Consider the following 21,531-nt stretch of genomic DNA (forward strand, 5'->3'; position numbering starts at 1 on the left):
GCCCTCCTGGACTTCGGGGTTTACAGCGCCCAAGCCTAACAGGACGGTCCCAGAAAAAGCCCGGGAGGTTTCGCCTCAGCGTTCGGATCCAGGGACTCGAGACGGACCCTCAAGAGGAGTGATCAACATGATATCGGGAGGGTCCATAGACGGAGATTCAAATAGAGCCCAAAAATCTTGAAGTAAAAGGGAAGTCTTGGGGCTGGAGGCTCGAAAATCAATCCCCTGTCCGATTATTACCTTCGGACCAAGAGACTTAGAGGGCATGTCTAGTCCTCATAATGATGCCCTACTTATCCAAGCTCGATGGCCAACTATGAAGTAAAGCGGATGTTCGTCGATTCAAGGAGCTCAGTGAACGTCGTCTTTCAAGAGGCTTTTGAGCAAATGGACCTATAGGGATGTGAAGTCAGCCCAGTGAAGACCGCTCTCTATGGGTTTGCAGGGCACACTGTCCAACCCCAGGGAGAAGTATGGTTACCAATTACCCTGGGAACAGGTGGCCTGAGAAAGACTGTTATGACCCTCTTTTCCATTGTAGAGGCTCCATCCTCCTATAACGTCATCTTAGGAAGACCGGATCTGAATGCCTTCATGGCCGTTGCCTCGAACTATCATCAAAAAATCAAGTTTCCGGTGGGTAACCAGGTGGGAGAGGTAAAAGGGGACTAGCCTTCTTCCCGAAGGTGTTATGCCGACACTGTGCGAGTAGACAACAAGAAGGCTCGGAATGAGCAGGGGAAGAGTGGTCCTGGCAAAGAAGAGGTGTGCGCAGTAGTGGAGACCAAGGAGGAGCACGAGGTAGTGGAGTTGTTCCTTGAGCAACCAGAGAAAGTTATCAAGATAGCCCGGGATTTGGAGTCCGTCCTAGCGGATCAATTGAAAATATTCCTATCTAAAAATATGGACGTATTCGCCTGGTATCCCAAGTAATTAACCGGGATTACATACCATGTGGTAGAGCATAAACTGAATATCATCCCGAGATCCCGGAATATCAAGCAGAAAAAGCGACATTTTGGGACGGAGAAGGACAAAGTCATTGGTGATCAAGTCCAGGAACTGAGGGAGGCAGGACATATTCGGGAGGTGTAATTCCATACTTGGATGTACAACGTGGTGCTAGTGCCTAAGGCTACTGAAAAGTGGAGAATGTGCATTGATTTCCGATACCTGAATGAAGCTTGCCCGAAAGATTGTTACCCTCTCCCTCGGATCGATCAACTGGTGGATTCCACGTCAGGTTTTGAGCTACTTTGTTTTATGGACGCTTACCAGGGATACCACCAGATTCCCCTGGCGCAGGAGGATCAGGACAAGGTTAGTTTTATCACCTCGGGAGGAACCTTTTGTTACGTTGTTATGCCTTTCGGATTGAAAAATGCAGGGGCTATGTATCAAAGGATGATGGATAGGGTTTTCCAAGGCCAAATCGGCCGGAATGTGGAGGTCTATGTGGATGATATCTTAGTAAAGTCCCGGACTCGTCGGAATTTCATTTCCGACTTAGAGGAAACCTTTGGCACTCTGCGAAAATATGGGGTAAAACTCAACCCAGCCAAATGTGTATTCGGAGTCAGGAGTGGAAAGTTCTTGGGCTTCGTGGTGACGGAGAGAGGGATAGAGGTGAATCCCGAGAAAGTGAAAATATTGAGAGAAATGCCTTCACCTACATCTTTCCAAGAAGTACAACGACTGACCGGAAGAATCACTGCTTTATCTCGGTTCATTGCTCGTTCGGCTCATCGAAGCTATCCCTAGCTTCTTCCAAGTGCTAAGGAAGGCCCAAAAATTTGGATGGACCCAGGAATGCGAGAGAGCTTTTCAGGAGTTGAAGGACACCTGGCTAATCTGCCAGACTTGGTCAAACCAGAGCCCGGGGAAAGGTTGTGGGTGTATCTCTCCACAACCGAGCATGCTGTGAGCTCTGTGTTGATAAAAGAGGAGACCGGGGATCAGAAGCCTGTATATTATGTGAGTCATGCTTTGAGAGGGCTGGAGGCTCGATATAGTGATGTGGAGAAGATGGCTCTCGCGCTCGTCCTTACTGCCCGGAAGATTAGACCGTACTTCCTATCTCACCCGGTCACGGTCTTAACCAACAGCTTACTTGGTCGGGTGATGACTCACCCGGATACTTCGGGCAGATTGGTCAAATGGGCAGTGGATCTAGGAGAATATGACGTTGAATATCAGACCAGGGTTGCTATCAAGGCACATGCTCTGTCTGACTTCTTGACGGAGGTCCTTACTTTTGGCCAAGAAGAAGTATGGAGGTTGTTCGTAGATGGAGCCAGTAGTTTGGAAGAGAGTGGAGTAGGTGTTGTTTTGATCTCTCCTACTCAGGAAAAGACCCAGGTAGCCATGAAATTGCATCCTTCTAAATCCAACAATGAAGCAGAGTACAAAGCAGTCATCGCAGGGTTGAAGTTAGTTCGGGAAGCAGGAGCTGAGCATGTGATCATCTATTCCGACTCCCAGTTGGTGGTGAAACAAGTGCAAGGAACCAATGTTAAGGAAGAAAGGTTGCGGGGATACTTAGAGTTGGTCAAACAGGAGGGAGGCGGTTTCTCCAGCTGGAGCATAGAGAAAATTCCCCGGGAGCATAACTCTGAAGCGGATGCATTAGCTAAAATGGCTACCTCCTTGAGCGGCAGTGATAGCAGAGAGGTAATACAACAAACCGAGTCAGTATTGATTGTGGAAGAAGGAGGGGAGAAGGGTGTAAAGAAGTCTTGGATGAATTATCTCCTCGACTATCTACAGACATGTAGTAACCCAGGTTCCATTTTAAGATAATAATATGTTAAACATGATTAAGGGTTAGTAATTTCGGAGTGCTATTGGACTTCGGAAGAGAATTTGGGCTTTTGACTTTGGGCCGGATCGGAAGCTCCGAACCCAGATCGGAAGCTCCGATCCCAGCCACTTCGGAAGCTCAGCGGAAGCACCGAGATCGGAAGCTCCGATCCAAGAACGAAAGTTCCGATCTCCAGCTGCCAGCAATGCTCGATGACTCAGCCGCGAGTTTTGACAAGTGTTGAACATAGAGCAGATCGGAAGCTCCGATCGCCCAATCGGAAGTTCCGATCCTGGCGTGTCCTGCATGCATGCAATGAGCTGGATCGAAAGCTCCGATCCTGAAATCGGAAGTTCCGATCTTGGCTGGGAATTTTGCCTATAAATAGTGCTTCTCAGATTCATTTCTAAATACGAATTCCCGAGTTTCTTTCTTCAGTTATATAGTGTGAGATATACACTTGAGGGCCCTATCGATTATAATAGAGGTTTTGGAATAACTAAGGTGTGGTTATAGTCATCCGGGACTAGCGACTTCAAAGGGCTAACTACGGACAAAGGTATGGTCCGGGAATCTATTTAAGTTTTGGGAGTACTTATTAGCTTAGTTAAGGTTTATAGAATTTATGTAGTGATACGGTGAACTTTTGAATATAGGCTTGGAACCTAGGATCCTATTATACTTGAACTAGACTAGAGGTACGTACACATTGACTGAGATTGCCAGCGAGTATACATGTTTATATGTTGCACTTATTTGGCATTATTATATGGCATGATATATGATTTACCGCTTTCTATATTCATATGTCATGTGCATATACACGTTGAGCCTATACCTTGTTATACCTGACTATAGAGCCGCTCAGCTCTATACTCGATAGTCTGTCACTGAGAGTACCGCGACGGCGGGGGAATTTATGTCTGTCTACTCTGGTGTACTGGATGAGTGTGGTTGCACCCAGAGGTTGATCCGTGCGGTGGCAGCACTCATGTGGCGCCGGTTTTGAGCATGACTTTTCAGATGACCCTGTACTAGTCATCATGTTGCATGCATTATATACATATGTTTACTCATGTCTATGTACTGGGCGTTAGCGCTCACGTCCTAGTTGTTATCTTGGACACCCTATTCCATGGGGCAGGTCACAGGATGGACGGAGCTGGTAGTTCAAGGCAGGACTAGGGAGCAGGAGCCTTGAGGATTTTATATAGCAGGATTCGATATAGCTGTATAATGTTTACTGTTTAATATTTCAATTTGGTTGTATCACTACAGATTTAAGCCTGGATTATGTTACTAAGCTGATATGTAAATTATGGTTTTGTTTCCGCATATTTTACTCTGTTAAGTTATTTTGCTGTATTAAGTTTAATGCATGCTATTAGTTGCCAGTTAGTAGGTGATTCCATGCAGGGTCACTACATTTTTGGTATCAGAGCCTGCTTAGATTTTGGGATTAGTACTTGGGATTTAGAATTAGTTTTGAGTAATTCTTGCGCATTTGGGATTTTAATGTGCAATTCTTTTCAGGATATGGCTGACGAGAGTCACGGTAGTGTTGGCCAGGGAGGTGGTCATCATCATCGTCGCCATCATCATCATGATGATCATCATCGTCATCATGAGGGTAGACGTCGCTACTCTATTAATAAGTTCATGCAAGTAGGACCGAAACCCTTGGTGGGAGGTGAGAATTCTGAACAGGCGAGAAGTTGGATGTCTAAACTCGAGAGTACTTTTCGTGCTTTCGATTGTACTGAGGATCAGAAATTGGAAGTTCTAGAATTTGTTCTAGAGGATCGAGCACGTTTTTGGTGGGATGCCAAAGCTTCTCAGGCACGTACTGAGAGAGGACAAGTGACTTGGGGGAATTTCTGTCGGGAGTTCCAGAAATTGTATTTTCCTCCGACTGTTCGCCAAGCACGATCTATGGAGTTGCTTACTCTGAGGCAAGGATCAATGACTATTGATCAATATCAGCAACGATTTCTTGATCTGCTACCTTTCAGTCCTCATATCAATGAGAGTGATGCATCGAAGTATGATATCTTTCTACAAGGTTTGAACCAAGATATCTACTCACAGGTTGTCGTCTGTGATGACCCGGTATCTTTTGAGACTTTGGTGAACCGTTGCCGTCTAGTGGAGACTAGCAACAAGCGGGCACAGTTGATGATGCCAGGACAGCCTAGTGGATCTTTTGAGCCTCGAGCTCAATTTGTTGTGCAATCTGGACCTACGTCTTCTTCTACTCCTACTAATTCATCTGGATCTCGTGGTTCACGAGGTATGTTCCATTTTGGGAAGAAGAAGAAGAAGAAGAAGAAGAAGGAGGAGTTTTGTAGCCATTGTGGAGGGAAGCATCCTGCAGCTTCATGTCGGAGAGCTACTGGTGCTTGTTATATTTGCGGTCAGCAGGGACATCTGCAGAGAGATTGTCCTCAGCGCATGGGTTCTGCTAGTGGATCGGGATCACAGGTTGGATCTCAGGCTTCTATTGTTCCACGTCAGCAGCCAGCACCACAGAGTTCTTCTGGTTATCGTCCCCAGACTCAAGGGCAGGTGTTTGCTCTGTCTCAGGAGCAGGCTACAGAGGGAAGCGATCGCATGTTGGCAGGTACCTTTCTGTTATGTGGTATTCCTGCACTTGTATTAATTGATACTGGAGCATCGCATTCCTTTATTTTTAGTCGCTTTGTTAAGAGACATAGATTACCTTATGTATCATTAGATATGGATTTAGTTGTATTTACTCCATTGGAGCAAGAGATAGTAACTAAGCGTCTAGTGATGGGTTGCCTTCTGGAGTTTGAGGGTAATGTGTTAATAGCTAATTTGATGATATTAGCGATGACAGATTTTGACTGTATCTTGGGAATAGATATGCTGACTTTGTATCACGCTACTATGGATTGTTATCAGCGTCTGGTACAGTTTTATCCGGATGAGGGTGATAGCTGGTATTTTTATGGTGAGGGTGCGCGACCTCCGATGCCACTTGTTTCGGCTCTGAAGGCATGTCATGTCTTGGAGTCAGGTGGGGAGGGCTACCTCATCTATGCAGTTGATATGTCCACGAGTAGTACGGGTATTTATCAGCTACCGGTTGTCAGCGAGTTTCCTGACGTATTCCCTGATGAGATTCCTGGTTTTACTCCGGTGCGAGAGGTTGAATTTGGTATTGATTTAGTACCAGGAACTACGCCTATATCCCGAGCACCTTATCGTCTGGCACCCTCAGAGATGAGGGAATTGAAACAGCAGTTACAGGATCTGCTTGATAAGGGATATATTCGTCCGAGTGTTTCTTCGTGGGGAGTACCTGTTTTGTTCGTCAAGAAGAAGGATGGATCGATGCGATTATGTATTGATTACAGGCAGTTGAATCGTGTCACCATCAAGAATAAGTATCCTTTACCACGGATTGATGATCTGTTCGACCAACTACAGGGTACTTCTGTTTACTAGAAGATAGATCTGAGATCTGGATACCATCAGATGCGGGTACGAGACTCAGATATATCTACGACTGCTTTCAGGACCAGATACGGGCATTATGAATTTCTGGTGATGCCATTCGGTTTGACTAATGCACCGGCAGTCTTCATGAATCTGATGAATCAGATATTTCGAGAGTATCTGGATAGATTTGTCATCGTCTTCATTGATGATATTCTTGTCTATTCTCATGACAAGGATGAGCATGCACAGCATCTAAGAATTGTTTTACAGACGTTACGAGATAAGCAGCTGTATGCGAAATTGAGCAAGTGTGAATTCTGGCTTGATCGGGTAGTGTTTCTCGGTCATGTGATTTCTAATGAAGGGATATCTGTTGATCCTAGTAAGATAGAGGCAGTGCTGAACTGGTCTCGTCCGACGACGGTTGCTGAGATTCGTAGTTTCTTGGGTCTAGCTGGATATTACTGTCGGTTCATCGAGAATTTTTCACAGTTGGCCAGGCCTTTGACACAGCTTACACGGAAAGATGTTGCCTTCATATGGTCCTCGGATTGTGAGGAGTCATTTCATGAGCTGCGTGGACGTCTTACTACTGCACCTGTGCTAGCTCTACTTCTGGATCAGGAGGTTATGTTGTCTATACTGATGCCTCTGGTCAGGGGTTAGGATGTGTTCTGACACAGCATGGACATGTTATTGCCTATGCTTCTCGACAGTTGAAGACGCATGAGACTAACTATCCAGTGCATGATCTCGAGTTGGCCGCCATTGTATTTGCGCTCAAGATCTGGAGGCATTATCTTTATGGCGAGAAATTTGAGATATTCACGGATCACAAGAGTTTGAAGTATTTATTCACTCAGGTGGAGTTGAATATGCGACAGAGACGCAGGATGGATCTTTTGAAAGATTATGATTGTGAAATCAAATATCATCCAGGTTCTGCCAATATTACTGCTGATACCTTGAGTCGGCAGGTGAGACTTTCTGCACTTCAGACTAATGAAATATCTCATATGATTCAAGAGTGCTGTTCATTGAGTTTTACGCTCAAGCACAAGAAAGGAAGAAATGGGATTCAGTTGTATACTATTTTGTCTGAGCCAGCATTGTATTCTCGGATTAGAGATGCTCAGATATCTGATGTTAAGACTCAGCGTTTGGCACGTCTGGCCAATGGAGTTAATACATCTGGATTCCATTTTCAGGCAGATGTTTTATTGTGCCTATCTAATCGAGTGGTTGTACCTAATGATGCGGAGCTCAGGAACGATATTCTATCTCAAGCTCACATGAGTCGATTATCAGTTCATCCTGAAAGCATGAAAATGTATAAGGACTTGCGAACTAGATTCTGGTGGAAAGGGATGAAGCAAAGTGTGTATCAATTTGTTTCAAGATGTTTGGTTTGTCAACAGGTCAAGGCTGAACATCGACGACCAGGTGGATTACTGCAGAATCTTGAGATTCCCGAATGGAAGTGGGAGCACGTGACTATGGACTTTGTTACCCACTTGCCTATGACGTTACGTCAGTGTGATGCTATCTGGGTTGTCGTTGACCGTTTGACGAAATCAGCACACTTTATTCCTTACAACCGAGAGTATTCTTATGATCGCATGGCACGCTTATATATCCAGGAGATAGTGCGATTACATGGGATTCCAGTGAGCATAGTCAGTGATAGAGACCCGCGATTTACCTCACGTTTTTGGGGTAGTTTTCAGGAGGTGTTGGGTACCACTCTAAGTTTGAGTACTGCATATCATCCGGAGACTGACGGGCAGTCAGAACGGACGATTCGTACGCTAGAGGATATGCTACGTTCTTCTGTCATGGATTTTGGCTTTTCTTGGCAGGATCAGTTACCTTTGATAGAATTTGCCTACAATAACAGTTATCATCGTAGTATTGATATGGAACCTTTCGAGGCATTGTACGGTCGACGGTGTCATACTCCGTTATTCTGGGATGAAGTCGGGGAATGACAAGTTGAGGGTCCTGAATTGGTGCAGCAGATTGTAGACAAGGTAGATTTAAACAAGCATAGGATCAAAGTTGCTCAAGATAGACAAGCCAGTTATGCTAATATTCGTCGCAGGCCACTTCAGTTTGAGCCTGGTGAATATGTGTTTCTCCGAGTATCACCTTTCAGGAAGGTGATGAGATTCGGCGTGAAAGGCAAGTTGTCTCCTCGTTTCATTGGGCCTTTCCAGATACTGAAGAAGATCAGAGATGTTGCATATCGTTTGTCTTTACCGCCAAATCTTTCCAGTATACATAACATTTTTCATGTGTCGTTACTTCGATAGTATATAGCTGATGAATCTCATGTGATTCAGTCTACTGATATTCAGCTAGAGCCAGATCTGTCTTTTGTTGAACGACCAATCCGTATCCTAGACAGGAAGGAGAAAGTTCTTCGAAACAAGACTATACCACTGGTGATGGTACAATGGCAGCGCCGAGTCATTGAAGAAGCAACTTGGGAAACTGAAAGTCGTATGCAAGTGGAATATCCTGAGTTGTTTGCTTTGTACTTTTGATTTACCATGTAAGATTTAATTACAGTTGTTGTAATAAAACATGATTTGATGTTTCATATTGTTATCTTGATTTTGTCTTTAGATGTTATTTCGCGGACGAAATATCTAAAGGTGGGGAGAATGTTGTAACCCAGGTTCCATTTTAAGATAATAATATGTTAAACATGATTAAGGGTTAGTAATTTCGGAGTGTTATTGGAATTCGGAAGAGAATTTGGGCTTTTGACTTTGGGCCAGATCGGAAGCTCCGAACCCAGATCGGAAGCTCCGATCCCAGCCACTTCGAAAGCTCAGCGGAAGCACCGAGATCGGAAGCTCCGATCCAGGAACGGAAGTTCCGATCTCCAGCTGCCAGCAATGCTCGATGACTCAGCCGCGAGTTTTGACAAGTGTTGAACATAGAGCAGATCGGAAGCTCCGATCGCCCGATCGGAAGTTCCGATCCTGACGTGTCCTGCATGCATGCAATGAGCTGGATCGGAAGCTCCGATCCTGAAATCGGAAGTTCCGATCCTGGCCGGGAATTTTGCCTATAAATAGGGCTTTTCAGATTCATTTCTAAATACGAATTCCCTAGTTTCTTTCTTCAGTTATATAGTGTGAGATATACACTTGAGGGCCCTATCGGTTATAATAGAGGTTCTGGAATAACTAAGGTGTGGTTATAGTCATCCGGGACTAGCGACTTCAAAGGGCTAACTACGGACGAAGGTATGGTTCGGAAATCTATTTAAGTTTTGGGAGTACTTATTAGCTTAGTTAAGGCTTATAGAATTTATGTAGTGATACGATGAACTTTTGAATATAGGCTTGGAACCTAGGATCCTATTATACTTGAACTAGCCTAGAGGTACGTACACATTGACTGAGATTGCCAGCGAGTATACATGTTTATATGTTGCACTTATTTGGAATTATTATATGGCATGATATATGATTTACCGCTTTCTATATTCATATGTCATGTGCATATACACGTTGAGCCTATACCTTGTTATACCTGACTATAGAGCCGCTCAGCTCTATACTCGATAGTCTGTCACTGAGAGTACCGCGACGGCGGGGGAATTTATGTCTGTCTACTCTGGTGTACTGGACGAGTGTGGTTGCACCCAAAGGTTGATCCGTGTGGTGGCAGCACTCATGTGGCGCCGGTTCTGAGCATGACTTTTCAGATGACCCTGTACTAGTCATCATGTTGCATGCATTATATACATATGTTTACTCATGTCTATGTACTAGGCATTAGCGCTCACGTCCTAGTTGTTATTTTGGACACCCTATTTCATGGGGCAGGTCGCAGGATGGACGGAGCTGGTAGTTCAAGGCAGGACTAGGGAGCAGGAGCCTTGAGGATTTTATACAGCAGGATTCGATATAGCTGTATAATGTTTACTATTTAAGATTTCAATTTGGTTGTATCACTACAGATTTAAGCCTGGATTATGTTACTAAGCTGATATGTAAATTATGGTTTTGTTTCCGCATATTTTACTTTGTTAAGTTATTTTGTTGTATTAAGTTTAATGCAAGCTATTAGTTGCCAGTTAGTAGATGATTCCATGCAGGGTCACTACAAGACAGGAGCCCTTCCTATGGAAGAGACATTACCCCGGAAAGTCAGGAGATAGGTACCTCGTTTTACCTTGTTGAATGGAGATTTATATCGGATATCTTTTTAGGGTCCTCTGCTAAGAAGCCTTGCTGAAAACGAGGTAAATTATGTACTTCAAAAATACATGAAGGATGCTGTGGAGATCATGGAGGGGTGTTGAGTCTATCCCGACGTACTCTGTTGGCTGGATACTGGTGGCCTACCTTACAGCAAGATTCCCAGCAGATAGTCAGTGTTTGCGAAGGATGTCAGAGATTCGGAAACTTTTCTCACAAGCCAGCATCGGAGTTACAGGAAGTATGGGCATCTTGTACATTTGATCAATGGGTTTTAGACATTGTGGGGCCTTTTCCTTTAGGTCCTGGGCAAAAGAAATTCCTCTTGGTTGCCGTAGATTACTTTTCTAGTGGGTAGAGGCCGAGCCTCTAGCCAGAATCACTGAAAGGGTCGTGCTAAATTTCATATGGAAGAACATTGTTTGCCGATTTGTTATGCCTCGAAAGCTAGTTTCAGACAACGAAAGACAGTTCCAGGGGCAAAAAAATAAGAGACTGGTGTATTGAGATGAATATAAAGCAAGCATTCACTTCAGTAGCCTACCCTCAAAGTAATGGGCAGACCGAAGTAACTAACCGGACGATAATACGATCCTTGCAGGCTAGACTCTACGGCGTCGGTAAATATTGGGTGGACGAAATTTCAGGAGTATTGTGGGCCTATCGCACTACTCCAAAGTCTGCTACTGGAGAGACACCCTTCAGCCTGGTGTATGGATCCGAGGCAGTATTACCAGTGTAGATTGGCCAATCTTCTCCCCGAGTGTTATCCTATCAAGAAGAGGGGACCACCAGCCGAGCCCAAGAGTTGGACTTGATCGAGGAAATGCGGGAGAGGGCTGCCATAAGAATGGAAGCCTATCGAGGAAGGGTGATGAAAGTTTTCAATCAAGGGGTCAGGCCCCAGTAATTCCAGATAGGTGACCTTATATTAAAAAAGGTTAACCCGACAGGAGAGGTGAGGAAGTTGGTAGCAAAATGGGAAGGACCGTACAAAGTCATTAGAAGGATTGAGAGAAGCGCTTGGTATTTAGAAGACTGCCAAGGTAAGGCCCTGCAGAGGCCTTGGAACACAATGCATCTTAAGACTTATTATTCTTAAACGCAAGTTCCCTTTTATATTGTATTTCCTCTTGTCATATGAATGAAAATATGTTTTGTTTCATTGTAAATCAAAAAGAAAAAGCCCATGGCAGCCCCATAGCACCTTAAAGCCCAGACGATCTACCACTCTAGCACCATTAAAACCAGGCGATCCACAACCCTGGTACTCAAGGCTCGTGGTAATTCACGAGCACTTAAGCACATGGCAGCCCCATGACACCTTAAAGCCCAGGCGATCTACCACCCTGGCACCATTAAAACTCAGGCAATCCACCACCCTGGTACTCAAGGCCCGTGGTAATTCACGAGCACTTAAGCCCATGGCAGCCCTATGCACCTTAAAGCCCAGGCGATCTAACACCTTGGAACCATTAAAACACAGGCGATCCACCACCTTGGTACTCAAGGCCCGTGGTAATTCAGGATCACTTAAGCCCATGGCACCTTAAAGCCCATGAGATCTACCACCCTGGCACCATTAAAAGCCAGATGATCCAACACATTGGTACTCAAGGCCCGTGGTAATTCACGAGCACTTAAGCCCATGGCAGCCCCATGGCACCTTAAAGCCTAGACGATTTACCATCCTGGCACCATTAAAACCCAGACGATCCACCACCCTGGTACTCAAGGCCCGTGACAATTCATGAGCACTTAAGCCCATGGCAGCCCCATGGCACCTTAAAGCCTAGGCGATCTACCACCCTGGCACCATTAAAACCCAAGCAAGCTACCACCCCGGTACTTCGAAAATAAGCGGTAATCCACCGCGCGCAAGTATAAAAGGATGGCATTTTAACAAGGGCAAAATAGTCATGATTCAGCATCCTTTAAAAAGTGCAAAACATCAGGAAAAACAGAAAGAAAGAAATCTTTTGAAACAATAATAAAAATTTACAATACTCGTGGAGGTACGTAAAAGAGCTATTGCCAAGAGTCATCACCTAAAACACAAAAACAAGTAAGTAGGCCTATGGCCCGGGCTCCGATGGCTCTGCCCCAGGGGAAGCCCCTTCCTCATTTGAAGACTAGGTGGGTAGAGAATCGATGGCTTGATGAAGATCTGGAACCCATTCACGGACCAACCCAACCTCGGCGTATTGTGCGGAGCAGAGCTCGAAGCCTTGAGCGAAGAAGTTGAAAGAACTGTCTATCACTACATTTTCGAATTCCTTCGAAGACAGGGAATACTCTTTCCATTCGGCTTCGAAGCTAGCCCGATCCTCCAAAGAAGAGACAACATCAACGACAAGAGAATGATGCAGGTCCGCCTCTGCCCGGGCAATAATCAAATTGTCCTGCATTTTCTCTGTCGAAGCTCGAAATTTCCTCATTTCCTCCAGGGCCTGATATTTTTGCAACTGAACCTGATGAAGCTCACCCGCTATCCTCTCCACCTGGGCCTGGAAAGCTTGAATTTTGCTCGAGCGACGATCTTGAGCTTCGGCAAGTTTTTGTTTCCAACTCTCTTGCATCCGAGCAACATCTGCCCGGGAGCTTTCCAAAGCCCCCTGTAGGGACTGGATTTCTGCCTCGTGTGCCTCTTGCAGACCGACCATCTGCAGACGAAGCTGAGCAGCGTGCTCTTCGAAAGAGCCGCTCCTCTCACTCTCCCTGACAAGGCTAGAGTTAGCCTCATCTAGGGAATTGGCTAGCATACACAAACCCTACACCAAAAAATTGCAAAAAATCAGGAAACGAGGGGGTAAAAATCATTTACAATATAAGATACGGAGACTTACCGTATAAGCATGCAAAATTCCCTCGAAAAGTTTGGAGGTGACTCCCCGGGCTGATAGTACTGAGTGATCCTCGGGAGTCAATAGAATCTGGATCATGGCCACTTTGGAGGCATCTGTCTCGGATAATAAAAGAGGGAATCGAGAACCCCAGGAAGCAGCATTCACCCGGTTGCCCCAGACACAGCCAGTCCGCCCATCACCAGGGGTAGATACCTCCCAACCTGACGAAGAAACCCCGGAGGGGCTTAGAGCAGCAGGAAAGAGGGATTCCTGGGCAGGTTTTTCCTCCGTATCACTAAGGATGACCGTATCAGGTGCCTGGGTGGCTTTTCTCTTGCGATGGGAGAGCGGCACTTCATCTTATAAATCCTCTGGAGTCAAAGATAATTGAGCAGGGGGCTCCAGTTGGGAAGAGGCTAGTACCATAACCGTGGCCTCCGGGGCCGGGACATTGACACAGGAAGGAGCGGATGTTCTTGGAGGAGGGTAGTTCTCTTTCTCTTTCAAGGCTTGCCGGGAGGAACATTTTTCTTCCTCCGTCCTAGCTTTCTTTCTTCTCTCCGCTGCAGTCCGAGCCTTTTATTTGGCAGCCTCCCTCTCCGCTAAACGCTTTGAAAATTCCTCTCGCATCATGTTTGAAAGGTCTGGAATAGAAAAAACACACGGATGTAAATACTCAAATACAAGTCAATTCTTTGCTATAAAATAAAAAGCAAGAGAAATTATCGGGTTGAGCCCCGGGGATACCATATGCATCGATCACCTGATCCAAGGGATCTTCCACCCGGGTGCTTAACCCGTAAGCAACCATATTATCATTGGTCAAAAGGGTGGTAAAGGGGAAAGTTTGATTCCATACTAAGGCTAAACTACGAACATAAGGCTCCTCGGTCTTATAATGATCCGAAAGCTCAGGCTGAGGGGGTAAGCTGGTCAGGAACCCAGTCCTAAAAGTGAAAGGGACTGCGGGGCGAAGGAAAAAATACTTCTCTTTCCATCCTTTCAGAGAATAAGGAAGGTTAGAAAGGAACCTGTCATTCAGCCGGGCCGCTACGGAAAAAGCCTCTTCGGTAAAACGATAGGTGAAAAAGTAGTGGAAGACAACGGGGTAATGAGTAAATTATGCATTTTGAAAAGAATATAGGTGGAAGCCATAATGCAAAAATAGTTCGGGTGAAATTGATTGACCGGGACCCCAAAGAAATATGCAACCGCCACGTAAAAAGTGGGGATCGGGAATCGAAGACCACTGCGGATTTGGTCACTAAAAAAGGTATGACATCCCTTAGGTGGGGTATCAGGGGTACTCCCTTCCAAGGGGCGGAAAATGGTGTATGAAAAAGGAATCTCCCCCGAGCTACGAAGTTCCTCTGCTGCACCTTTGGATAACGTGCTAGGGAAAGTGAAACATCCCAAAGCAGGAGATTTGGAAGGAGAAGGGGGAATTACAACAAGAGGTTTCGGGTTGCGAATTTTCTTCTTGCCTTTTCCCTTAAGGCGGGAAGAAGAAGTGGCAGTAGCCCGGGTGGTGAAGCGGGAAGATTTCTTGGAAGGACTGGGGGGGGAGAGAGAGTCAAAGCGGAGCGAGCATCACTCGAGCCACGACTGGGCTCCTCATCTCTGGGCGAGCCTTTGGCATTCGCACCAAAAGTATAAGAAGTTCCAGAAGACATGATAGGGATAGGGAACTTAAAGGGGTAGAGAATCGGAAGAAAGTTTGGGAGGAATGGGCGCTGGACTCTTGGAAAGAGTTGCAGACAAATTGAAGGGAGCAAAGGAGAAGACGGTGAGAAGAAAATGAAGGGATCCAAAGGAGTAAATACTTGCTAGAAACTGAGCAATCTAGGCCGCATATTTCGAAATAAACGGTGGAGATGCACGAAGCATGCTCCAGAAGTCTAAGCGACTCCTGACAAGACCACTAACACACGCACTACGAAACGCTTTAGGGCTGACGTCAGTCTTGTCTCTAGGCCCGGGCTCCGGATTGAAAAGAACACGTGGACGCTAGCCTCTCAGGACAGTGAAGCAGGTTCTAGCCCGACTATTTTTGGGAGGTGTGGTGTTACCCTAGTAAGATAACCTGGGGGTTTTCAAGGACCCGGGTGGTCTTAAGGACCCGGGAGGTCCTCTAATATCCGGGTAAATAACAGGAGCCCGGGTGTCAGGAATAAGCTCCGGGGGGCCGGGAGCATGGAAAAGTAGGTGGGGCCCGAACTTTTTATTTTAAAGGTTATAAAGGGGAGATACCTATGTTGCGTGTATCAGGCTTTTGTTACAAGCCAAGTAATTCCTAATCATAATTCAATAGTATGGGTCCTTCCATAGATTACGAGGTGTCCAATCACGCATGGTGACTATCCCATCACATTAAATGGTGTCAGATCAACCCATACCGTACAATCATTAATAACCCAGGTCGTCGGGTATAAATACCAGGCTCCTAAGCCGGGATAAGGTACGCAATAATCACCTAACACTATTAATTCGCACACACTCACTTTCTCAAAATCCCTAAGCCCACTCCATACTTCTGAACCTAACTTAAGCATCAGAGTGGCGACGCCAGAAAGCCTTTCGGCTCCCCACTTACGGATTTTCTTGTTTTCTGTGTGTAGATAGCATTTGCAGAGGACCAGGAGATCTGTTCTTCATCACCCGGGTTTTTACCCACTACTCGAGAACTCATTTTATGATATTCGCATTATTTTGCTACACGAATACCGAACACATGTGTTACAATTAGTAGTTATACTTAATTATTTACAATGATTTCAACACTAATTACATTGTAAGATTAATTATCCAATATAATTAATAAGTACCCAAATTGTATTATAAGGCTCGCGCGATTTTGAATTGACACGACTACACATGTTTTTCGATTGGACAAGGGTAGAATTGTAATTTGGCAAGACTACAGTAGGAGAGTGACAATTTTCTTGTAAGATTAATTATCCAATATAATTAATAAGTACCCAAATTGTATTATACGACTCGCGCTCCTTATGTTGATTTTGAATTGACACGACTACACATCTGTTTTTCGATTGGCCAAGGGTAGAATTGTAATTTGGCAAGACTACTGTAGGAGAGTGATAATTTTCATGTAATATTAATTATCCAATGTAATTAATAAGTACCCAAATTGTATTATACGGCTCCCGCTACTTGTGTCCTCACGAATTGACAGGACTACATAGGGACGAAACTATATCTGAAGCCCAGCCTAGCCCAGCCCATATAGTTCGTGTATATATATATTGAGTAGAAAATAACATCGTAAATACAAAGTAAATCTATAATTATGTACATTATCAAATTCAAAAATTTATACTTTATAAAATATAAAACAATTATTCAAATTATTTTAAAGAGAAATTTTTTTGATTCGTTAACCCATCAAATTTTCATGAAATTTTTTATATTATTGAAATACATTCACTATTGAATACATAAAATATTTATAAGGATATTGATATATTAAAATTTTGTGTCATTACTAGTATGATTGATGTTCAAACTTTTTTTTAATTCATAAACAAGTTGAAAGATATATGAATAATAAAATATTAACATATATCTAATATGTATATTGACTCTATGATTTTTATTCATTTTTTTTTTATGTAAAATTAGCTCCCCCTACGGCAAAATCCTGAGTCCATCCCTGCGACTACACGTGTTTTTCGATTGGAAAAGGGTAGAATTGTAATTTGGCAAGACTACTGTAGGAGAGTGAAAATTCTCATGTAAGATTAATTATCCAATATAATTAATAAGTACCCAAATTGTATTATACGTCTCGCGCTCCTTGTGTCCATTTTGAATTGACACGACTACACATCTATTTTTCGATTGGACAAGGGTAGAATTGTAATTTGGCAAGACTACCGTAGGAGAGTGACAATTTTCATGTAAGATTAATTATCCAATATAATTAATAAGTACCCAAATTGTATTATACAGCTCGCGCTCCTTATGTCGATTTTGAATTGACACGACTACATATATATCTGTTTTTCGATTGGAAAAAGGTAGAATTGTAATTTGGCAAGACTACCGTAGGAGAGTGACAATTTTCATGTTAAAATTGTATTGGTCCAACACTGTACTTTAAGAGAGCTTCTAGGAAGCACTTCTCGGCTTTTCCTTTACAAATTTCATAAAATTTCAAAATTTTGTGAAAAAAAAGCTGAAAAGTGCTTCCTAGAAGCTCTCTAAAACATTATCTAAGAGATTAAAAAAAACACACAAAGAAAAAACTGTACTAGAAGAGTGTATGACAAGTTTATTAAAAATAATTTCTAAACTCATATAACTTAAAAGCTGTCAAGATTTATTTTAGAAATAAATTGCTAAATATTTGGATACACTTATTTTAAATTCTTAAAAATGTTTATATCTTTGGTATGTAAGAATATTTTATTGTCAAAATTACAAAAAAAAATATATAATACAATTAATGTAATACAGATAGTTATTGTATTAGAATAAATTTATATTAAAAAAATAAAACTATTTTATATTTTAATTTAGAAAAATTATATTATTTGAAAAAAATTTAAATAATATTTAATAACTGGAAGATATGTAATGAAAATATGTAAATATATTTTGAAAAAATAAAATATTAAAATAAAATCTTTTAAAAATTTAACTAGTTAAGTCACTATGATTTTTTAAAAAACTTCTTATTTTGATAGCTTATGCTTGTTTGGAACTTTTTTTTAGCAATTTATAAGCTCAAAAAATACCTTATAAACAGTATCGGTGTCCCAGAGTTAGTACTATCGTGTACAAATGCAAAGAAGTGATCAAAAGAGAACACAATTTCTTAATTGGTTTTGCTTGAGAATGAGTGCGCTCATCCTTTAACAAAACCCTCTCGCTCCATGCTAGTCCCACGGTTTGGAGCGAGCCTCCGAATTTTATTATTTCTTATTTGGATCAATTATGTAACAATCTTGCTCATTATTAATAAAATTTCTATTATTTGAGCTTCAAAAACAATAACTTATACCCTCAGTCAAACACATTCTAAATGTTATTATGCTCATGATCTATCTAGAGACAGAAGAGTTTAGAGATGGTTAGTGGTTGAATCTGTCTCTTTAACTTTGTTTCATCTATAGCATATTACCCTCCAAATTTTCAATAATGATTGTTTATCAAATGATTGACAAGAAATTAGCATTTTGGTCCTGTATGTTGGCCTGCTTTTGGTTTTGGTCTTGTATGTTGTTATGTTTTGGAAAAAAATACAATAACTTGGATATTTTTTTTAGTTTTGGTCCTGCATGTTGTCATGCTTTGGAAAAAGTACAATAACTTAGATATTTTTTTTGTTTTGGTCCTATATGTTGTCATGTTTTGAAAAAGGTACGATAACTTAGATATTTTTTTTGTTTTGGTCCTGTATGTTGTCATGACTCGAGAAAGATATCATGTTTTGCTTAGTTAACATAATATTTTGCCTACATGACACTTATTGATTATTATGTGGCTTAAATTGGATTCCACATAAGCAAAATTAACTAAAAAAAAACCTAAAAAATATATAAAAAATACGTGAATCATTTATCTAAAAAAAAACCTTCACACAAACAAAAACCTAATTGAAGCGGCCGAGTCCAAATCGTATTCTACCCCTCTTAAATAATAAAATCCAATAAATTTTGCTCATATTGAACCCAAATTATACCACATGAAAATTAATAGGTGCCAAGTTGGTGAAATCTTGTGTCAACTAAGCAAAACCCGACAACTCTCGAGAGTTCTGGTAACATAGGATGAAATCCAAAAAAATATAAAATTATTGTATCTTTTTCAAAACATGAAAACATACATGATCAAAACCAAAAAAATATCCAATTTATTTTACCTTTTCCAAAACACGACAAGATACAGGACCAAAACCAAAAACATATCCAAGTTATTGTATCCATTTCAAAACATGACAATATAAAGTATCAAAACCAAAAATAGGCCAACATGCATGACCAAATTGCTAATTTTTCCAATGATAGACCCACACGGTCCCAATTGTCAATAAAAAATGATTACCGACTCTGTAATTGAATTTTGTGATTCCGTACCTGATCCATTCATTGGATGGGTCAATACTACCCTCAGATAGTACCTCCAAGCTAATCTAGATTTGATTTGCAAACTCCTCTGATCCATCCATATCAGTTTTTGGGTGCCACTGAGAGTTGCACGTACTGAACCCCATTCTACACACCCTCGTAGTTTCTAGTTTATAGAACGTGCTAAGTTGATAGGACTCTTTCACACCAATTCAGTCCTTCATTTTAGTTAAATTCATAGCTCTGCTGGTATCCATGGCTTCAGCTGCACCTGCTTCGTCCAAAACCAACAGAAAAGTACTGAAATTCGACTCCGAAGAGGATGTGGCCGCCGCTCTGGCAGAATACACCGCCGACCTCTCCCAAAAGTTTATCAAACAAAAGGGTTATTTCTCCGTTGTTCTCTCCGGCGGGACTCTGATCGAAACGCTCAGGTAAATCTATCACATAACTGTCAAATAATTACATTTTACTTAATTTCTTGATAACAGTTTTTCCTATAAATTCCTTTGACAATAATTAGCTAGAAAATGGTATTTCGTTTTGGAATGTCAGGAAGCTAGTGGAGCTTCCGTATAGGGATTCAGTTGATTGGTCGAAATGGCTGATTTTTTGGGTGGATGAGAGAGTTGTTCCTCTGGATCATGATGACAGCAATTACAAGCTTGCCAAGCTTGGGTTTTTTTCGAAAGTATGTGAAATTCATGGTTTTTTTTTTTTTTTTTTTATTATTATCTGAAACATATATGTTTTATGTATTTTTAGATTTCTGAATGATAATCAAATTAGAAGAATGGAAACATTTGGAATCTGAGATGATAATAGAAGGATAGGTAGCCAAATGAAGTTATGTCATGAAAGTTGGCTCAATTCTTGTTGGTTCTTTGTAGGTACCAATTCCTTCCAGCAACATTTACGCCATCAACGACAAGAAGTCCCCTGAGGGTGCAGCACACGATTACGAGGAACGTCTCGAGCATCTGGTTAAGAGCAAAATCCTACCCCTTTCAGATGCCAGTGGATTCCCAAAATTCGACCTTATGCTCCTAGGAATGGGACCAGATGGACATGTAGCGTCACTATTCCCTAACCGGCCTCAACGCTATGAAAAGAAGCGTTGGGTCACCTTCATCACCGACTCTCCCAAGCCACCTCCACCGCGGATAACGTTCACGTTTCCTGTGATCAACTCAGCTTCAGAGATTGCAATGGTGGTCACTGGGGCTGAATTAGCCAATACTGTCAAGATTGCATTGGGTGGTAATGCCCAGGATCCGGACTCGACTCCCCTGCCTGTTACTGAAGTTTCAGCTGAAGGGGAACTCACATGGTTCTTGGACCAGGATGCTGCTTCCAAACTTTAAGTTTTATAGACTCTGATCTATTAATAAGGATGATATATATATATGTACGTATCTTCCGCAAATATGCAGTAGAACTTGGGATGGTTCTTTTACCGCAATAATCGCTTCCTCTGCTCTATCAGCTCTTCCATCCATTAACCTGTATGGTGAAAGCTAGATTTGAGCCATGTTTTAAGTAATGAATAAACTAAAAAGATCCCACATGATAACTGATGAGTCTAAATTTCTTAAACTTTCCAGTATTTGTCTTCAACTTGATCAAAATTAATCTTGCTGGTGCACTTGTGTGGTAGAATTTGATATCTTTTTGCAATAATTTTCATATATACTAGCTAATAGTTTCTTCGGAGCATTTCATTTGATCACTTCCTTATTATCATAAACACAATGCGGGAAATTTATTTCGGGTAGGGTTCAATCTGATTTCTCAATTTTTCGTGAATATATATAATGAATCAAACATGAAATATATTTCGAAATAGAAAATATATAGCTAGCTTAAGTCTTTGATGATTAAAAATAGCAGAGCTCAGAAATAAAAAATATTGTATTGTATTGGCAATTGGATGGTGGGTTGAGATCACACCGGACAGATTTTATTTGCAATAGCTAAATGGTTCACGGGTTTCTATATGCCTCACCTTGCCGAGATGGTGGCGCTAATGCCTCACCCTTAGCCTTTTTTATGGATGACGCAAATACGCAATGACATAATTATAAATCATTCGAACCACTTGCACTCGATTTCCT

General features: G+C 42.2%; 2 protein-coding genes across 2 annotated transcripts; both read left to right on the top strand.

The window, feature by feature from the left end:
• Window positions 1-1,809: 1,809 nt before the first annotated feature.
• On the top strand, window positions 1,810-10,840 carry LOC140872627 (uncharacterized). The gene is made up of 3 exons (XM_073275515.1): window positions 1,810-2,782; window positions 10,380-10,442; window positions 10,557-10,840. The coding sequence occupies exons 1-3, from the start codon at window positions 1,810-1,812 to the stop codon at window positions 10,838-10,840; spliced, it is 1,320 nt and encodes a 439-aa protein (XP_073131616.1).
• An 8,661-nt stretch (window positions 10,841-19,501) lies between these two features.
• LOC140872550 (probable 6-phosphogluconolactonase 4, chloroplastic) lies at window positions 19,502-21,051 on the top strand. The gene is made up of 3 exons (XM_073275418.1): window positions 19,502-19,851; window positions 19,973-20,108; window positions 20,308-21,051. The coding sequence occupies exons 1-3, from the start codon at window positions 19,673-19,675 to the stop codon at window positions 20,779-20,781; spliced, it is 789 nt and encodes a 262-aa protein (XP_073131519.1). The 5' UTR covers window positions 19,502-19,672; the 3' UTR covers window positions 20,782-21,051.
• Window positions 21,052-21,531: the final 480 nt, after the last annotated feature.

This window comes from Henckelia pumila, unplaced genomic scaffold, assembly GCF_033568475.1.
Source record: "Henckelia pumila isolate YLH828 unplaced genomic scaffold, ASM3356847v2 CTG_466, whole genome shotgun sequence".
Classification (NCBI taxonomy): Eukaryota; Viridiplantae; Streptophyta; class Magnoliopsida; order Lamiales; family Gesneriaceae; genus Henckelia; species Henckelia pumila.